Genomic DNA, 21,514 nt, shown 5'->3' with positions numbered 1-21,514 from the left:
AGTGCTCACCTACCTCCAAGTCTAACACCTGGCCTGGTTCATTACCTAGAACCAAATCCAGTATAGCCTCACCTCTTGTTGGCCTGTCTACATATTGTGTCAGGAAACCCTCCTGCACACATTGGACAAACACCAACCCATCTAACGACCTCGAGCTATAGCTTTCCCAGTCAATATCTGGGAAGTTAAAGTCCCCCATAACAACCACCCTGCTACTTTCACTCTTCTCCTGAATCATCCTCGCAATACTATCCTCTACATCTCTCGGACTATTAGGAGGCCTGTAGAAAACACCTAACAGGGTGACCTCACCTTTCCTATTTCTAACCTCAGCCCAAACTACCTCAGATGGCAAGTCTTCCTCCATCATCCTTTCCACCGCTGTAATACTATCCTTGACAAGTAATGCCACACCTCCCCCTCTTTTACCCCCATGTCTGACCCTACTAAAACATTTAAACCCTGGAACCTGCAACAGCCATTCTTGCCCCTGTTCTACCCACATCTCTGTAATGGCCACAACATCGAAGTCCCAGGTACCAACCCACGCTGCAAGTTCACCTACCTTATTTCTTATACTTCTGGCATTGAAGTATACACACTTCAATCCACCCTTCTGTTTACAGGCACCCTCCTTCGAGATTGCTGCCTTGTTCATAACCTCCCTACACTCAAGGTCCTGTACCCTAAAGCTACAGTCCAGGTTCCCATGCCCCGGCGGAGTTAGTTTAAACCCTCCCAAAGAGCACTAGCAAACCTCCCCCCAAGGATACTGGTGCCCCTCAAGTTCAGGTGTAGACCATCCTTTTTATAGAGGTCCCACCTTCCCCAGAAAGAACCCCAGTTGTCCAGAAACCGGAATCCCTCCCTCCTGCACCATCCCTGTAGCCACGCGTTTAACTGCTCTCTCTCCCTGTTCCTCGACTCTCTATCACGTGGCACGGGTAACAAACCAGAGACAACAACTCTGTTTGTTCTAACTCTGAGCTTCCAACCTAGCTCCCTGAAAGCCTGTCTGACATCCTCACCCCTCTTCCTACCTATATCGTTGGTGCCAACGTGGACCACGATCTGGGGCTGCTCCCCCTCCCCCTTAAGGACCCGGAAAACACGATCAGAGACATCACGTACCCTTGCACCTGGGAGGCAACATACCAATCATGAGTCTCTGTCGCCCCCACAAAACGGCCTATCTGTACCCCTCACTATTGAGTCCCCAAGAACTATCGCTCTACCTTTCTCCACCTTTCCCTTCTGAGCAACGGGGCCAGGCTCCGTGCCAGAGGCCTGAACCTCGTTGCTTGCCCCTGGTAAGTCATCCCCCCCACAAGTATCCAAAACGGTATACTTGTTCTTGAGGGGAATGACCGCAGGGGGTCCCTGCACTAGCTGCTTCCTCCCATTCCCCCTCACTGTCACCCATCTGTCTATAACTTTCGGAGTAACTACTTCCCTAAAGCTCCGATCTATGACCTCCTCTGCCTCCCGAATGATCCGCAGTTCATCCAACTCCAGCTCCAGTTCCCTAACACGGGTTAAATCAAGGTCTCTATTACCTATCTGCTAAATCAGATGTTAAAATGATTCCATGATATGCATTTGAAGGAGAACAAAGATGTTTCTCCCTAGTGTCCTGGTCAAGATGTTTTCCCTCAACCAATGCTATTAAAACAGACTAACTAGTCATTTCATGCAATAATATTTGTGGACTTTGCTGTGTGCAAATTGGCTGTAAAGCTAAAGCTGAAAATGTGTTGCTGGAAAAGCGCAGCAGGTCAGGCAGCATCCAAGGAGCAGGAAAATCGACGTTTCAGGCATGAGCCCTTCTTCAGGAATGAGGAAAGTGTGTCCAGCAGGCTAACATAAAAGGTAGGGAGGAGGGACTTGGGGGAGGGCCGTTGAAAATGCGATAGCTGGAAGGAGGTCAAGGTGAGGGTAATAGGCCGGAGTGGGGGTGGGGGCGGAGAGGTCAGGAAGAAGATTGCAGGTTAGGAGGGCGGTGCTGAGTTCGAGGGATTTGACTGAGACAAGATGGGGGGAGGAAACTGGAGAAATCTGAGTTCATCCCTTGTGGGTGGTGGGTTCCTAGGCGGAAGATGAGGTGCTCTTCCTCCAGCCATCGTGTTGCTATGGTCTGGTGACGGAGGAGTCCAAGGACCTGCATGTCCTTGGTGGAGTGGGAGGGGGGAGTTGAAGTGTTGAGCCATTGAGTTGTTGGGTTGGTTGGTGCGGGTGTCCCAGAGGTGTTCTCTGAAACATTCCGCAAGTAGGCAGCCTGTCTTCCCAATATAGAGGAGGCCACATCGGGTGCAGTGGATGCAGGAAATGATGTGTGTGGAGGTGCAGGTGAATTTGTGGTGGATATGGAAGGATCCCTTGGGACCTTGGAGGAAAGTAAGGGGGGGGGTTTGGGCGCAAGTTTTGCATCTCTTGTGGTTGCAGGGGAAGGTGCCGGGAGTGGAGGTTGGGTTGGTGGGGGGGGGTGTGGACGTGTTGAGGGAGTCACAGAGGGAGTGGTCTTTCCGGAACGCTGACAGGGGAGGGGAGGGAAATATATCTCTGGTGGTGGGGTCTGTTTGGAGATGGCGGAAATGACGACGGATGATACGATGTATGTGGAGATTGGTGGGGTGGTAGGTGAGAACCAGTGGGGTTCTGTCCTGGTGGCAGTTGGAGGGCAATCGCCACAAGGACAGAACCCCACTGGTCCTCACCTACCACCTCATCAACCTCATATACATCGTATCATCCGTCGTCATTTCCGCCACCTCCAAACGGACCTCACCACCAGAGATATATTTCCCTCCCCTCCCCTATCAGTGTTCCGGAAAGACCACTCCCTCTGTGACTCGCTCATCACGTCCACATCCCGCCCCCCCCACCAACCCAACCTCCACTCCCGGCACCTTCCCCTGCAACCGCAAGAAATGCAAAACTTGCGCCCAAACCTCCCCCCTTACTTTCCTCCAAGGTCCCAAGGGATCCTTCCACATCCACCACAAATTCACCTGCACCTCCACACACATCATTTACTGCCTCCACTGCACCCGATGTGGCCTCCTCTTTATTGGGGAGACAGGCTGCCTACTTGCGGAACGTTTCAGAGAACACCTCTGGGACACCCGGACCAACCAACTCAACCACCCCGTGGCTCAACATTTCAACTCCCCCTCCCACTCCACCAAGGACATGCAGGTCCTTGGACTCCTCCGTCGCCAGACCATAGCATCACGACGGCTGGAGGAAGAGCGCCTCATCTTCCACTTAGGAACCCTCCAACCACAAGGGATGAACTCAGATTTCTCCAGTTTCCTCATTTCCCTTCCCCCCACCTTGTCTCAGTTGATTCCCTCGAACTCAGCACCGCCCTCCTAACCTGCAATCTTCTTCCTGACCTCTCCGCCCCCACCCCCACTCCGGCCTATTACCCTCACCTTGACCTCCTTCCAGCTATCGCATTTTCAACGGCCCTCCCCCAAGTCCCTCCTCCCTACCTTTTATGTTAGCCTGCTGGACACACTTTGCTCATTCCTGAAGAAGGGCTCATGCCTGAAATGTTGATTCTCCTGCTCCTTTGATGCTGCCTGACCTGCTGCACTTTTCCAGCAACCATTTTTAGCTCTGATCTCCAGCATCTGCAGTCCTTACTTTCTCCTGTAAAGCTGAAGTTCAATTAAACAACCCCTTCATTAGGTTTGAAATAGTTTAGGGTATCCCAATGACATAAACAACGATATAGTAGCAAATCTTTTGGTGGAAGAATAATTTAGAAATAGATGAGCATAGAAACCATAACAGAGGAAGGCTTTTTGGCCCAACTGTTTCAATGAAGTTGGTGCTACATTTTCAATGCATCTGAACATAAGGAATGGGAGCAGGAGAAGGCAGTTTGGTCCTTCGAGCCTGCTGTGCCCTTTCATCTGCTTTGACCCCGACTTCCTGTACTATCCCTATATTTTGTACATTATTGATCTGTGTGTGTATGTATATTGATATAAGAATTTTAATGAGGTTCAAGGTCTGAAATAACCTTGCTTCAGTAAGGAAGCTGTCACTGAACTATGCAACAACCCAAGCCTCAAACTATGGATAATGCAAGTGGACACAGCCTTAATGTCACTTCTCCAGAAAGGCAATGCTACATGACCTGAGCGCTGTACCAACATGATAAACTTGATAATTGATTCAACTCTGACACTGACAGCTTGAATTTCTCAGAGGGGAGAGTGCATCACTCTGACAATGATTTCCACCTATCCACTCCACCCTCTCCTCCCTGACCTATCACCTTTATCCCCTCCCCCACTTACCCGTTGTACTCTATGCTACTTTCTCCCCACCCCCACCCTCCTCTCGCTTATCTCTTCACGCTTCAGGCTCACTGCCTTGTTCCTGATGAAGGGCTTTTGACCGAAACATCGATTTCGCTGCTCCTTGGATGCTGCCTGAACTGCTGTGCTCTTCCAGCACCACTAATCCAGAATCTGGTTTCCAGCATCTGCAGTCATTGTTTTTACCTCAATGATATTACCTAATTAACAAATAATTACTTGTTAGGACAGAATTGAAACATTGCTCAAAAGAGACATAGTTTCTGTTCATTCCTATTTGCCCTTCAGAAGATGATGATGAGTCGCTTTCTTAACCTGCTGCAGTCCATGTGGGACAGGTTGACCCACAGTGACATGAAGGAGAGAGGTTTGGATTTGGATGCTGCAGCACTTAAGGACAGCGATATTGTTTCCAATCAGGACAGTGTGTGGTTTGGAGGAGAATGTGCAGATCTTGGTCTTACTAATATGTCTCTTGTCCTTGTGCTCTTGGTCGTGGGTTTGGGAAGGTGCTGCTAGAGGCAGTTGGGAAGAGTTGCTGAGTTTGTTCAGTGTTTGCATGTGTTTTCATTCTTTCATGGGACATGATCATCACTGAAAGGCCAATATTTGTTGCCCATATGTAAATGTTCTTGAACTGAGTGGTTCACTAAGCTACTTCAGAGGTGTGTGTGGATCCATTACTGTAGATCTGGAGTTACACATGGGCCACACCAAGCAAGGATACCATTGTACTACACCATTAACAATCAGTGGCAGATTATGGAATTCCAGATTCTTTTTAGGAATCACTAGGTTTATTAATGACTTAAATAAAAGTTGTGGATGCTTGAAATCTGAACTAAAATCAGAAAGCTCTGGTTATACTGAGCAGATCTGGCAGCAGCGTCTGTGCAAAGAGAAACAGAGTTAATGTTTTCAGAGCAGGGACTCTGCTTTTCTGAACAGTCACATTGGACACGAAATATCAACTCGGTCTCTCTCTTCACAGATGCTGCTCTCAAACCTGATGAGTTTCTCCAGCAACTTTTTGAACAAATCAATTAATTGCATTTTTAAAAACTCTTTCACAAGATGCGGGGATCGCCAACTAGGTGAGCATTTATTGCCCAGAAGGAAAAACCAGGAAAGTTTGTTTTGTATACCTTACAACAGTGCCCCAATGTGACTGGTGTATTCATTTCCAAATATTACTGCTTAATCCTTCTGGATGCCCACTCCTAGCTGTCCTTGAGAAGATGGTGGCAAGCAATGTTCTCCCTAAGCTACACTGCACACATGATGATTGACGTCATTCACAGCATTGAACTTTGGAAGTTTCTGCTACACGCCAGAGTAGAAGAAAAAATAATTGCAGGAACTTAGGTGGTGAGCTACCTTCTTCAAAGTCTGCAGTCCTTTTTTGTACTGTTCATTGATATGGCGAAACCTCTCAGATCGTTAGCGTGAACTTCTGGAGGGCTCATCTGGTGACGTTAGCCCTGTGCCTCCATCTATATTTATGCTTGAAACATCGATCCTTCTGCTCCTTGGATGCTCCCTGACCTGCTGTGCTTTTCCAGCAACACACTCTCAACACTGTAGTCAATCATCCCCAGGATAGTCATTGCTAGTATAAAAGGAGTAGTGAGATGCCTACCTCTTTCAGAGCAGCATTAAGGATGCCTCTTCCTTTAAGTAAAAAGTGAGGTCTGCAGATGCTGGAGATCACAGCTGAAAATGTGTTGCTGGTTAAAGCGCAGCAGGTTAGGCAGCATGCCGGGAGTGGAGGTTGGGTTGGTGAGGGGTGTGGAGCCGGTAGTGGAGGTTGGGTTGGTGGGGGGTGTGGAGCCGGGAGTGGAGGTTGGGTTGGTGGGGGGTGTGGAGCCGGTAGTGGAGGTTGGGTTGGTGGGGGGTGTGGAGCCGGGAGTGGAGGTTGGGTTGGTGGGGGGTGTGGAACCCAACCTCCACTTCCGGCACCTTCCCCTGCAACCGCAGGAAATGCAAAACGTGCGCCCACACCTCCTCCCTTACCTCTCTCCAAGGCCCCAAGGGATCCTTCCATATCAGCCACAAATTCACCTGCACCTCCACACACATCATCTATTGCATCCGCTGCACCCGATGTGGCCTCCTCTACATTGGAGAGACAAGCCGCCTACTTGCGGAATGCTTCAGGGAACACCTCTGGGATGCCCGGACCAACCAACCCAACCACCCCGTGGCTCAACACTTTAACTCTCCCTTCCACTCCACCGAAGACATGCAGGTCCTTGGACTCCTCCATCGCCAGAACATAACAACGTGACGGTTGGAGGAAGAGCACCTCATCTTCCGCCTGGGAACCCTCCAACCACAAGGGATGAACTCAGATTTCTCCAGTTTCCTCATTTCCCCTCCCCCCACCTTGTCTCAGTCGATTCCCTTGAACTCAGCACCGCCCTCCTAACCTGCAATCTTCTTCCTGACCTCTCCGCCCCCACCCCACTCCGGCCTATCACCCTCACCTTGACCTCCTTCCACCTATCACATCTCCATCGCCCCTCCCCCAAGTCCCTCCTCCCTCCCTTTTATCTTACCCTGCTGGACACACTTTCCTCATTCCTGATGAAGGGCTTATGCCCGAAACGTCGAATTTCCTGTTCCTTGGATGCTGCCTGACCTGCTGCGCTTTAACCAGCAACACATTTTCAGCTGCCTCTTCCTTTAAGTCATGATTTGGAGATGCCGTCGCTCCGAAAGCTAGTGTGCTTCCAATTAAACCTGTTGGACTATAACCTGGTATTGTGTGATTTTTAACTTCTTCCTTTAAGAGTAGCAGTAAGGGTGCCTGTCCCTTTAAGAGCAGCAGCAACAGTGCCTACTGTGCAAGACAAGTGAGAGTACCTGCCCCTTTAAGAACTGTCATGAAGATGCCTAATCCTGACAGAGCAGCTGTGAAGTTGTCTACTTCTTTAAGAGCAACAATGAGGCGCTGGCACTAAATGTGGCGTGAAGATGCCTACTCTTTAATAGCAGCAGTGTGGGTGCCTGTCCCTTTAACAGTAGCAGTGAAGGTCCCTACTCCTCTAAGAGCAGTGAGGGCACCTGCTCCTTTAAGAGCAGTATTGGTGCTGGGCCTTTTTATAACAATGAAGGTCTTTAATAGCAGCAGTGTGGGTGCCTGTCCCTTTTACAGCAGCAGTGAAGGTGTCAGCCTCGTTCAGAGCAGCACTGAGCGTGTCTGGCCCTTTAACAGTAACAGTGAGGGTGCCTGCTCCTTTAAGTGCAGCAATGGTGCCTGATCTTTGCAGAACAGTAGCGAGCGTGCCTGGCCCTTTAACAGCTGCAGAGAAGGTGCATATTTCTTTTTAAGAGCAGAAGCGGGGGCGCCTGGTCGTTTCGGAGCACCAGTGAGGGTGCCTGGCCCTTTAACAGCAGCAGCGAAGGTGGCTGCCCCTTTAAGAGCCAGCGCCACCTGTCGGGGGGAGGAGAGAAGTTGAAGTTGGATCCAAGATGGCGGCGCCGCCGGAGGAGGAGAGTTTGGAGTCGAGACTGAGTGAGTGTGAGCGGCAGAAAATAAAACACCCGCCGCACAGACTGACAATAAATAAACACGGTTATTTTCGGGGGCTGGGGTGGGGCACAGACTGGCATTGGGCAGCTTTTATATTTCTCTCGTGAAAATTAAACGCGGGGCCCACAACCTTGTGGAGCTCGCCTCAGAATATTCTAGAAGGCCGATTTCGGCTCACGGAGGGTGGGTACATCTCCAGGAGCGGGGGTTTAAAACGTGCTTTGAAGCTTCACTCTTTTAAAAACGTCGCTTTTATTTTTGTGCCCGCGGCGGCAATTGTTGGCTGTTTTATGTGGATTTGGAAGGACTAGGGGGTGGGGAACGGGCAGGAAGTGGTGATGATTGACATGTTCATCGACCAATAGCCGGCCAGTTGGCTTTGCGTCATCCGCCAATCAAGGAGGTGCTGGGCGGGACTTCCGCTCCTGTCTCTTTATGAATGGATCTGGCTTCAGGAGCAGCCTACCTCTAGTGTCTGGAGCTGGCTTTAAGTCTGTCTTTATATTGACACCTATGAGCTTGGGTTCAAGACAGGCTGTCACCAGACTTCAGCTTCTTTGTACTGCATCAAGACTCAACATTATGTTTTATCAGGTGAAAGTGAGGACTGTGGATGTTGGAGAGTCAGAGTGAAAAATGTGGTGTCTGGAAAAACGCAGCAGGTCACAAGCATCTGTGAAACAGGAGAGTTGACATTTCGGGCATATACCCTTCATCAGGAATGTCGACTCTCCTGTCCTTGGATGCTGCCTGGCCTGCTGTGCTTTTCCAGAGCGACAATTTTCGACTATATTTTGCCACACTGCCAGAATGATGTGGATACAAAGAAGGTTTATCAGGATTTTGCTTGGTATGTGGGATTTTACCTATGAAGAAAAGTGGGAAAGACTGGGTTTGTTTTCACTAGTATGCAGAAGGTTGAGGGGTGACCTGATGGAAGTTTATAGGATTGTGAATAGACTAGATTAGATTACTTACAGTGTGGAAACAGGCCCTTCGGGCCTACAAGTCCACACCGACCCGCCGAAGCGCAACCCACCCATACATTTTTACCCCTTACCTAACACTACGGGCAATTTAGCATGGCTAATTCACCTGACCTGCGCATCTTTGGACTGTGGGAGGAAACCGGAGCACCCGGAGGAAACCCATGCAGACAACGTGCAAACTCCACACAGTCGGTCGCCGGAGGCGGGGATTGAACCCGGGTCTCTGGCGCTGTGAGGCAGCAGTGCTAACCACCGTGCCGCCCACGGTGTTTTCCCAGGGTCAAGGGGTCAATTACTAGATGACACCGGTTCAAGATACTGGACTGTGGCTGGTTATGGGGTTTAAAAGAGATGTGCGAGTCAAGTTTTTCACTCAAAATGTGGTAAGTGCCTGGGATGTGCTGCCAGAGGTGGAAGCAGACCCAACAGCAATATTCAAGAAGCACCTTGACAAATTCATGAATAGGAAGGGAATAAAGGGATACAGATCCCATAAATGAAGGCAGTTTTAGTTTGGAAGGGCAAAATGTGTCAATGCAGGCTTGGAAGACCTGTTCCTGGTTTGTTTGTATATGATCAGACGTCCTTACAGTTACATGATGGTCTTAGTGTTATAGTGTCATACAGCATAGAAACAGCTCCTTTGGCCCATATGTCTCTGCTGACCCGCAAGCACCAAGCTATGCTATTCACATTTACCTCCACTTGATTAATAGCCTACTACACCTTGGGGATTGGCCAGGAAAGTAGGCTTGAGTTTTTGGATGAGCCACAATCCTGTAAAATGGCAGAACAAGCTCAAGGGGCTGAAGGGCCTACTTCTGTTTCTCATGGTCACATGCTCTTGTGTTTTTGGAAGACTGCACTTAATCCTCATTGTCTAAGGACATAAGGAGCAGAATAGGCAATTTGGTCCCTTAAGCATGCTCTGCCATCCAATGCCATCATGGGCAGGTCTTATCTCTGTCTCAACTTCACTTTCCTGCTTGCTTCCTATAGCCCTTCAGTGCATTACTCATTAAAAATCTGTCTGCCTCTTCCTCAAATTTACTCTCCTGCTGCACTCTGATGATGAATTCCACAGATTTACCAACCCTTAGAGATGAGTAAAAATTGCTTCTCTCAGTTTTAAATTTATCAGCCCTTACCTTGAAGTATGACCTCATTCTAGGTTGTCCCAAAAGGGGAAATCTCCCCTCTACACCTACTTTGTTAATTCGTTTCAGCATTTGTATTCTTCAATTAGATCTGCTCTCATTCTTCTAAACTCTAGTGAGTATAGGCCTAAGCTGTTCAATCTCTCATCATAAAATAAATCCCTCACCTCTATAATCTCGTGAATCACCTTTGAACTCCCTTGAATTTAACTACATCCTTCCTGAATGGGACCAGAACAGTACAAAATACTCCAGGCATGGTCTCACTAAAGCTTTGGACGGGTGCAACAATACTTCCCCACTTTTATTCTCTATTCCTTTAGAAGCAAATGCCAAAATTCAAATTGTCTTCCTTATTACGTGCTGTACCTGCATATAGCTTTCTGCGATTCATATCCGAGGAAACTTGTACTCTGAAGTTTCTCAGCTGGTGATTTGCCTCGCGGTTCTCCCGACAATATCCTCATTGTTTTGTCCAGTCGTCTTCAGTAAACATTGCGTGGTTCTTCGCAATATGCAGGAGAGGTATCCGCATTATTTTGTTACCTGCGGGAAGCCCCATCCCCCCCTCAGATAATGAGGGGTGAGTATATTCCATGAGCTCTAACTCTGATGCTTGTCAGTCCACTCCACAAGTTTCTTTCCATGTGTTTATAACACATTATTGTGGCTAAATTTCAGCTTCTGCCTCGCTATCACTTTCTCCTTAACTCTTCCCCAGCAAAGAGTAGCTCTAACATCATCACCAGGATGCTACATGATCCTGAAGCCCTTGTTCAATAATTTGACATGTTTATGCATTGTGGACCAGGGAATGGTGCTTTTACAAGAGATCAGCCCATTTCTGTGTACTCAGGCCGCCTTGTACATGAGCTGTAGGTTTCTCACTAAAAGTCTACCTATAGTTGTTTGGTCATTTGGAACTTGAGTATTGCTGAACAAAAAGGTGTTTTGTCAAAGCTTCTTCCTTGCGTTCATTGTTTGTAAGAAATACAAAGAGGGAACAACTGCATTTATGTTACACCTTTTGTATGTGTTAAGTGTTATTTTCTTTGGTATTTCTTATGAATTGTCCTGATGAGTGCAAAATAAAGATCTTCGACAAAATGTAATGAGTGCAAAAGTAAACTTTTACCCCTCTCAGTTCCAAGGAAGAGTCATGTTGAGCTTATATATTAATTTTGTTTCTCTTTCCGTAAATGTAGCTAGAGCTGATGAGTTTCTCCAGGACTTTGCTTTCATCCCTATCCCTCCCTATTCATTGGATCCATATTTGTGGCAACCAGCCTTAATTTGTGAACTCTGGAGTATGATGTGTAGTTTTGATCCTTTTGCTTAAGGAGAGATTCTTGCATTGGAAGCAGCTCACTCGACACATTCCTGAGATGAGGACGTTGTCTGGTGTTGAAAGTTTGGACCTATACTCATTGAAGTTTGGGAGAGTGAGAAGCGATCTTCTTGAAACGTCAGATTCTGAGGAGGCTTGACAGAGTAGATGTTGCAAGGTTGTTTTCCTTTTATGAGGGAATCTTAGAGCTAAGGCCGCAGTGTTTCCCATTTAAGGTGGTGATGAAACAATTCTGCTTTCAGACAATCAGTCTTTGCAATTCTGACTTCCAGAGAGCATTGCAGGCTGGTTGATTGAATACATTCCACTCTGAGCTCAATAAATGTTCTGATTGATAAGGGAACCAAGAGTAATGAGGGACAGGCAGGAAAGTGGAGTTAAAGCTCTGTCAGATTAGCCCCAATATTATTGACTGTTTGTGCAGGCTCAATGGGCTGAATGGCCCCTATTTCTTATTCTTTTGTCTTTACCCATTTGCGATACTCGATAAAACATATTGCTGTGACCAAGCTACTGGCCACTTGCCCTTGAACCTATTTTGTGTTGTGTAATGGCAAATTATGCTTCAAAATATTCCTGTGAAGTGCCTTGGAGTTATTTACTTTTGAGGGAGCTGATTTACATGCATTCCTTTTTGAAATGCAAAGTTCTAGATTTAAATCCTGTTTAAGGGCTTGACAACTAAATTAAGATCAAATTTTCAGTGTCGTGCCAAGAGATCCTGCATTGCTAGATGTGCTGACTTTCAAATAAGACTTTGCACCAAGGTCCTTACAGTTGCTTACATTGAAATGAATTATCCGTGGCACTATTTCAAAGAGGAGCAGGAGAAGTACCACAAGTGGCTTGGCCAATATGTATCAATCAATCAGCATTTCAAAAATAAACATGTCTGATTATTATCACAGCTAGTTGTGGGACTTGCTGTGTAAACTTGCTGCTGTGTTTTATACATTAACTGTGTCTACGCATCAAAAAGTGTGGAATTTACTGTAAAGTACTTTGAAATATCTTGTGAAAAGTACTTTTATTAATAGTGTTGCTTTCTAACTGCATATGTTAAAATTAAAAGGAAACTTCAAGTTGTCACCATCTTATCATTTCAAACCATACAGTTTTAATAGCTATTAAAACACAGGGTCGAATAGAAGAATAAATGGGTAATTCATTTATATTTATTTCTTTGTAGATCAAACTGCATACTCCTTGGGTTATTTGTTGGAGGCAGAATACAGGTCATACTTAACCAGCCCCCATGCACAAAACCCAAACAAAACATCTGCTGTTCAATGTGTTTTTCAGATGACAGCTCTTTCTGAACAATCCAGAATGCACCAATAACCGCACTGACAACCAATTTTAGATAATCAGTGAAGTTTGTAACATAACTCACTAGAAACTATATGTACTCATGGTCCTTTCATAGAAAACATGGACTTTGTCAGACAGGGAATGGCTACAATCACCTGGTTTGTCTTCTATCATAATTTTAAAAAATGACAAGCTGGAAATACTCAGCAAGCCAGGGAGCACGTATGGAGAGAGTAACACTATTAATCTGTCAAGTTAATGATCTTTGATCAGCATTGCCATCTCAATGATTATGTTGTAATGCCAATGGATCGTTTGATTTAATACTTTAATCTGGGCTGCTGCGGCTGAATAGACTCTTCGTTTGTAATTCATCTCTTGCATGATAAAACTGTATAAAACAGTCAAACTAAACTTGACACCATACCACACAAAGAGATATTAGGGTAGGAATTTTGGAGGTCTGTAGATGCCTGAAAGTGGCAACACTAATGGATAAAGTGGTCAAGAAGGCATACAACATTCTCTCCTTCAACTGGGACATCGAATGTAAAAGTTGGTAAGTTATGTTACAGCTGTAAGCAACTTTGCTTGGGCCACTTTTGAAATGTTGCATGCAGTTCTTGTTGCCACACAATTAGAAGGTTGTGGATGCTTTGGAAAGGGTGCAGAAAATGTTTGCCAGGAGGTTACCTGGCCTGGAAGTCTTTAGTTATGAGGAGAGATTTGATAACTCAAATTATCTTTCCATTGAAAACAGAGGCCGAGGGACGACCTGATACATGCCTACAAAATATGAGGCAAAGATAGGGTAGACAGGTAGATGCTTTTTCCCAGGATGAAAAGGTCAACTACCAGAGGGCATAGGCTCAAGTGAAGGGGGAGATGGTAATGGGTGCCTGGAATGCATTGCCAGTGCAGATGGTGGAAGCAAGCACATTAGCAACATTTAAGACGTATCTTGATAAATGCATGAATGGGGGTGAACAGAGTGATAGGAACTGCAAATGGGAAATAGTGGGTCTAAATAAGGATTAGGAATCAACCCAAGTTTAGTGGAGTCGAAGGGCTTGCTCCCATGCAGTATTGTATTGTACTACTGAGACCTGTAGGAGCTGAAGACATGGCTGTGACTGGAAGAGCAATTAAAGTCAAAATGTTGAAGAGTCTAAAATTGTAATGTAGAGAGATCTGAATTGTCGTAAGGTTAGGAAGGGGCAAGGCTAAAAATGGATTTATAAATGAAGATTCTAAGATTAGAAATATTGTCATCTGATGGCCCATATAGATCAGTGTGTGTAGGAATGTTGGATGTACAGGTCTTGTTGCAAATCAGGGTGTGGCTTGTAGGCTTTCCGATAACCTGCAGTCCAGCAGCAAGAGTTTTTACTGGGTTGCATTTGGAAGCAAATCTTCTTTTCCTTGGGTGATTTTTGCTGCCACAGTCACGTATGTTCCTAGACTCTGAAATGCCTAAATATGTTCAGTTAAAGATTTGAGTGACAAATTGGCGACAAATCTGTGGCTTTTATTGGAGGTGATTTTTCAATGCTGGTGTTGCAGGGCATATGAAATAGTGTCTCTAATATTAGTGATGCAACTGCACTGGTGGAAAGTGTGTATTAGAGTATATAGGATTAATTGTATTTACTAACAATATTTGCGATAGAGGAGTGGATGTTGGGAAGATGTTTCCATTGGTAGGACTAGGACCTGAGGACAGTCTTCAGGTAAAGGGAAGACCTTTTAGTGCAGAGATAAGAAGGAACATTTATGGAATTCACTGCTACAGAAAGCTCTGGAGGCCAGGTCATTGTGTCTGTTTAAGACGGAGCTAGACAGGTTCTTGATTGTCAAGAGCTTCAAGGGTTACGTGTATAATGGGATTTAGAAGCTTATCAGCCATGATTAAATCTACTCTGCCATTCAACGGGCTGAATGGCTGAATTTCTGCTCCTTTGTATTATGGACTTAATTTTATAATACAAGGACAGGAAGGATTTATTGGTCTTGGAGGCAGTACAGTGTAGGTTTATAAGAATGATACCTGGGCTTCAGGGTTGAGCTATGAGGAGCGATTTATATAAATTAAACCTGTTTTCTTTAGAATTTAGAAAGTTAAGAGTTGGTCTGACTGAAGTCTTTAAGAAAATACATGGTAGGTAAAGATAAACTATTTCCATTAGTTGAGGATTCTAGTACTAGGGTAGAGTCTAAAAATTAGAAGCAAGTGGTTCAGGAGAGATGTTAGTAACCACTTCTACACAGAGGATGGTAAAGGTTTGGAACACTCTTCCACAAGCGGCAGTTGACACTAAATCATTTGATAATTTTAAATTTTTTTTTAAGCCAGCATGTTAAGAGATATTCAAAGGACTCAATAGCCTACTCCTATTCCTATCTTCTCAGAATAAGGAAATCTTGCTATGATTGTCCAGGGATGATGAGAGGTTAAAATAACAGTGATGAGATTACAGAAATAGTTTATCAAGAATGATGTGTGACTTGGGAAAGTGTATTTCGAGCAGGAGTGACATTGGATTAGCTACATGTCTGTAATTTGTGTTAGGCGCAAATTGACATGGTAATTTAGGAATGTTTTAAAGAAATATATTATTAGCTCTTAGTGTTTTATCTGGGTGTCAGAAAATGAGCAGCTTCGAGCCAGCCCCATGTATAATATATTGCAAATTCTGGCTCTTAGCCTGGCAGTAGAATCCTAGAGCTATTTAGTTTTATTTTGGGTTTACATTTCCGAATTTAGTCATGTGAATTCTGAAAGCATGATCTTGAAAGTCAACCTTCTTGAATCTAAACCAAATTATGCTAAGGTAAAATTGAATGACTATCCAAATGCAATAAAGCTATGTTTTGTAGATCAGATTACTAAGCTAGATGACAATGTAGTTACGCTGCATGTTCAGCATTGGTGCAAAGTGGCTTTGGTTTCATGCTTCTAAACAAAAGTGCCAAGGCTTGAGTTTACTCCAAAGTACTGCATTCAGGTCAGGCCCTGCTCTGGATTTAGGCTCAGTTTACACTAAAACTGCAGTGTGTGGTACAAAACAAAACCATTTCACAACATTCTGCAGTAGTAATTTGATTGTAACCTGTCAGTAGACAAGTTTTAAGGTGATGTTACATAGCATTGACGTTATGTAAGTAATGTATCCCAATGCTCAGATGTTTCAATGCCTAGCAACAAGTTTTTGGGAGTATTATATTGGCTGTTGGTATTCTCAAAGGTTTCAGTCACTAAATGACACAATACTGGATTGCCTTGTAAATTCAGTGTGTGAGAATGGCTTAACTTTGTGTAGAATAACATGCCTTTGACGAGAGGCTGGATTTAAGAAAGGGCCGTAACCAGAAGGACCATAACTCAAGAAACAGAAGTTTATTATAGAGTTTTGAGAAGTTTATTATGAGGTTTTTCAGTGAATCCCAGAATGACATGCCAATCCAATGCCTTGTGCCATTCATGATTCATCTTGTTGCTATTATTATGATTAGTTGAATAGGACATTTCCCTCTTGAATGTTGAGACTAATGGTTTGAGGCAAGTTGAAGTTGTTGAGCCTCAAATACGTTGGGATTGCATCCTTGTTCTTCCTATTGTGCTTTCTTTACTTTTGAAAAAAAATTGGGGAAACTTTAAGTAGCAATTTTTAAAGTTTTTGGTTAATAACTGTGTGTACATAAAAGGACAACTTATCAGTTCACTTTGAAGAAATATGCTTTTGAGATGACTTGATGATAGTAGCCCAAAATAGCATTCAGCTGACTTGCAGTTAAAATCCCTGTGGGATCTCCATAGCAGATCACTCCTGTACAGAGGTGTAGCTCACTTAGTGTAAACGTGGAAAAAAATGTTTTTGTACACATCGCTGAAACATCAAAACCAGCTGATCCTATTTCCCCCGAGAAAAGATTTGTCTTGTCCCGTGAGTATCTACAGTGTTGCAGTAGTGCTGCTTATGAGCTGTATGACATTGATTATTGCCCAAACAGCAATTTCCATAAATTAAACCTTATTATCATATGTAGAAATTTGCATCTGCCTCTGAACTCTTAATTTAGTTTTCTGTTTATGATTGCAATACAAAATTTGAGTATTGCTAAAAGAACGTGTTGTCAAAAATTTTAATCTTGCATTCATCAGGACAAGTGCAAGAATGCCAAATTTCAACTGATTGCAATAATTTATTCTACAGAAGGAACAAGGTGCTGATTGACAATTCAACTTCTAGCTGAGGCGTTACCTTGGAGAAAGTAGCATTAACCTACAGGCTTCCTAAACACTCTCACTCAAATTAACTGGCTTCAAAAGAAAAAATAAATGTTATGTTACAGTTGCATCAGCAAGAGGACTGATAAAAACAAGTGTCCCCTCAAACTCTATTTTGATTTAGTCCCTGCCCTCCCCTTCACTGTTTGATCACACAGCATTGCCCTTTGATGTGAAGGGCACTGCTTGACACTGGCCACCCGGGTGTTTTCCTATCTTCCTGGTGGTGGGAATTGAATAAAGATTCGTGCACTTTGTGTCTCTCACTGTGTCTCACACCTACACACACACACATTATGGGTGCTGCGGAAAAATAAGCACTGCCGCAGTTAGGCGGTAGTGTGGGGGTTTTAAAAAAAAAATTAAAACAAGTGTGAACTGAAGATAGCCCTCTTTACTGCTGCGACCAAAAGCTGTATGTGAAGTAGAGATCAGGAACATTTAGAAGTTATCTTTATAGTTCTTACACCCATTCAGCCAGTGGAAACTAATGGACATCTTCGTATGCTTGCATTCATTTTACAAAAAGGCAGTTGAGAATTGGAGGTGTATAGAACAGTTGGAGCACAGAAGAACATCATTTGGCCTGTTGTGTCTGTGCTGGTTCTCGAAAGAAATGGCTTATCTTGTGCTATTTCCCTGCTGTTTTCCTATAGACCTCCATTTTTCCTTTTTTTTTGTTTCTTTTCAGATATGGAAATATGATTTCTGAACTCTGGATATATTTTCTTAAAAGATTTAAAGATCTCAGCTAGTGGTAATAGTGGGGAGATCCGATCCCAGAATGAAACGTGATTTTATTTGTAATTCGGAAGTGGTTATAAATCAACCATGTTTTCCAATTGATTTAATTTGTTTGAAGGGATTGGAGCCAGGCAATCATGACTGAGATCCTTGATTGGCCCAGGTTAATGACCCCAATCAGGAAACCCTGCTGACCAATTTAAGCAGGAGGGGGCCCTTTATGGCACAGTAGTAGTGTCTCTGCCCTTGGAACCGGAGACCTGGGTTCAAGTTCCACCTACACCAGAGGGGTGTAATAATGTTTCTGAACAGGTTGATTAGCAAAATAACTTAAACAATAAAAAATATAACAGGAGATTCAGAATCTCCTCAGTTCGGACTCTGACTCCGAACTGGCTGGCTACAGCCAGTATACTGTGCACAAGTAAATAAAGGATGACTTGGTGATGGGGTCTTAGCCTCTGTGCAGTTATTTCAATGTCAAAAGCCCATTAAGGGAAGTACAATCATCAAAAGTGAGAGGTAGTGGGCAAACCTGGTTTGATAGACCTGTGAATCACCTGATGAAGGAGCGTCGCTCCGAAAGCTAAGGTGCTTCCATTTAAACCTGTTGGACTATAACCTGGTGTTGTGTGATTTTTAACTTTGTACACCCCAGTCCAACACCGGCATCTCCAAATCATTTCTGAACATTGACAGAGATAGAGATTTTCTCTAATGCTGTCTGTCCCCCTCCTGAGGCACTCATCCATCCAAGATAACACACTGATTTCTTTTTCATTGAACTGTAAGAAATAAACTGCTGGGGACTACCATACAGCACATCTACTAGAATGGAGCTTTCCTTCTGAACTGCCAACTGCATCTGGTCTTTGACCATCTACTACTGTTGGTCATAAAAGCTCAAGTTAACCTTAAGCAGCATTTATCTCTCCAGGTAGCTTGTTGAGTCATTTAACTTGTCACGTGATTTCTTTAAAATGCTGTCCACAACTCACTGGTCCCAATGACATTTTTTAAAAAAGCAGTTCAGTCTTCACAGCACTGAAAGCCAAAATAATTTACAATCCAGATTATATGATGAACCTTCTTCACAATAGATGCAGCATTGCAAAGCTTTCCAATATCTTAGAAACCACTGCTCAGAATTATTGACATTGTAGGTATCATTAAAGTTCAACACAGTAGATTAAATACATCATGAAAGGCAACAATGCAACTGTGATTTCAAAATAGAATTAGATATTAGCAAAAATAAGAACTGTAGTCCTGTGAGTTATGCACCACAATCTCTTGTGTTCATTGGAGCAGTTCCAAATGACAGGTGAGAGAACCTCCCCACAAAAGTACACATACGCGCGCACCCAATATGCCCAACACACTCCCCCTCAAAGTGTAAACATGCCTGTTGGAATTAATTCACCCACATATGAGTGAGGAGTCACTCAGCTAGCTCATTGGTTGATGTGATGGACAGATTCCTTAAAACTACTTTATTCTTGGAAAATTATTTTCCAGAGACTGTAGAGCCAGTCGAAGATCACTGAGGAAATCAGGGAAGTTTAAAGTGAGAAAACCTGGATGGATTGTGAACCTGGCCTGTTTCACCGATCACAAATTGTGCTTAGTGTGAAAACCCAAATGCAGCATGTTTTAATTAAGAAATCCCAGAGCAACTTAACACACTGGTTTCTGAATATATATGTATCAATATATGGCTTGGCGCATACTGCATCTTGAACATTCTGCCCAATCTCAACAGTAAGATCTTGCTGAGATATTTGTACCATCGATAGTCACAGGTGAGGTGCCAGAAGACTGGAGGTTGGCTAACATGGTGCCACTGTTTAAGAAGGGTGGTAAGGACAAGCCAGGGAACTCTCGACCAGTGAGCCTGACGTTGGTGTTGGGCAAGTTGTTGGAGGGGATCCTGAGGGACAGGATGTACATGTATTTGGAAAGGCAAAGTCTGATTACGGATAGTCAGCATGGCTTTGTGCATGAGAAATCATGTCTCTCAAACTTGATTGAGTTTTTTTAGGAAGTAACAAAAAGGATTGATGAGGGCAGAACGGTAGCTGTGATCTATATGCACTTCAGTAAGGCATTCAACAAGGTTTCCTGTGGGAGACTGGTTAGCAAGGTTAGATCTCACGGAATACAGGGTGAACTAGCCATTTGGATACAGAACTGGCTCATAGGTAGAAGTCAGACGGTGGTGGTGGAGGAGGGTTGTTTTTCAGACTGGAGGCCTGTGACCAGTGGAGTGCCACAAGGATTGGTGCTGGGTCCTCTACTTTTTGTCATTTGCATAAATGATTTGGATGTGATCATAAGAGGGACAGTTAGTAAGTTTGCAGATGACACCAAAATTGGAGGTGTAGTGGACAGCGAAGAGGGTTACCTCTGATTACAACAGGATCTTGATCAGATGGGCCAGTAGGCTGAGAAGTAGCAGATGAAGCTTAATTTAGATAAATGCGAGGTGCTGCATTTTGGGAAAGCAAATCTTAACAGGACTTATACACCTTTTTAATGGTAAGCTTCTCCAGAGTGTTGCTGAACAAAGAGACCTTGGAGTGCAGATTCATAGCTCCTTGAGAGTGGAGTCGCAGGTAGATAGGATAGTGAAGAAGGTGTTTGGTATGCTTTTCTTTATTGGTCAGAATATTGAGTACAAGAGTTGTGAGGTCATGTTGCGGCTGTAAAAGGACATTGGTTAGGCCACTGTTGGAATATTGTGTGCAATTCTGGTCTCCTTCCTAACAGAAAGATGTTGTGAAACTTGAAAGGGTTCAGAAAAGGTTTACAAGAATGTTGCCAGGGTTGGAGGATTTGAGCTAGAGGGAGAGGCTGAACAGGCTGGGGCTGTTTTCCCTGGAGTGTTGGAGGCTGAGGGGTGATCTCATAGAGGCTTATAAAATCATGAAGGGCATGGATAGGATAAATAGACAAAGTATTTTCCCTGGGGTGGGGGAGTACAGAACTAGAGGACATAGGTTTAGGGTGAGAGGGGAAAGATATAACAGAGACCTAAGGGGCAACTTTTTCACACAGAGGGTGGTACATGTATGGAATGAGCTGCCAGAGGAAGTGGTGGAGGTTAGTACAACTGCAACATTCAAAAGGCATGTGGATGTGTGTATGAATAGGAAGGGTTTGGAGGGATATGGGCAGGATGCTGGCAGGTGGGACTAGATTGGGTTGGGATATCTGGTCGGCATGGACGGGTTGGACTGAAGGATCTGTTTCCGTGCTGTACATCTCTATGACTATGACTTTAGTCATTGAGGTGTTGCTAAGGAAGAGCCGCAAGGCTGATGCCCCACCTTGAGAGTTACAGTAATACAAAAGGCTATGAACAAATTGGGCTCTTCAGCCAGAACAAGAAAAATTTGAGAGGTGTTCTTGTCCACTTAGAAGGAAATTAAGATAATTACTTTAAATAGAGTTGGAGATGGAGCCAGAGGTTTTGTTTAATAAACAGTACATTGAAGACTGTGAGGGAAGTTTATGTAGTAATGTATGAATTGGCCTCCTAACTAGAGTGGTGGAAGCAAAAACTAATCATTTAACCAGTATCCATGATGGTGAGTGGATAGGCATTAGAATAAGAAGGAAAAGGTTGAATGGGATTCTTCAATGAGTCAGTACACTCTGTGCTGAATGGCCTCTTGTGTTGCAACATGTAATTTCATATTGCAATAATTTCTTTAACATTGTATATCAGTATTCATTGATTGAAATATTGCTCCAGTTTTTAAATGAAAGTTTTAGTCTTAGGATTTATGAAATCATTGTTTACTTTGAA

At 44.2% G+C, this 21,514-nt stretch overlaps 1 protein-coding gene across 1 annotated transcript in view; it reads left to right on the top strand.

Annotated features, from left to right (window-relative positions):
• Window positions 1–7,787: 7,787 nt before the first annotated feature.
• LOC132831134 (ADP-ribosylation factor-binding protein GGA1-like) overlaps window positions 7,788–21,514 on the top strand; it is a 58,063-nt gene continuing 44,336 nt past the window's right edge. The window contains exon 1 of the mRNA XM_060849128.1: window positions 7,788–7,848. Within this exon, the coding sequence (XP_060705111.1) occupies window positions 7,806–7,848 (43 nt within the window). The 5' untranslated portion in view covers window positions 7,788–7,805. The remainder of the gene's footprint in view (window positions 7,849–21,514) is intronic.

This window comes from Hemiscyllium ocellatum, chromosome 33, assembly GCF_020745735.1.
Source record: "Hemiscyllium ocellatum isolate sHemOce1 chromosome 33, sHemOce1.pat.X.cur, whole genome shotgun sequence".
Lineage (NCBI taxonomy): Eukaryota > Metazoa > Chordata > Chondrichthyes > Orectolobiformes > Hemiscylliidae > Hemiscyllium > Hemiscyllium ocellatum.
This window is presented reverse-complemented; position numbering and strand designations above follow the sequence as displayed.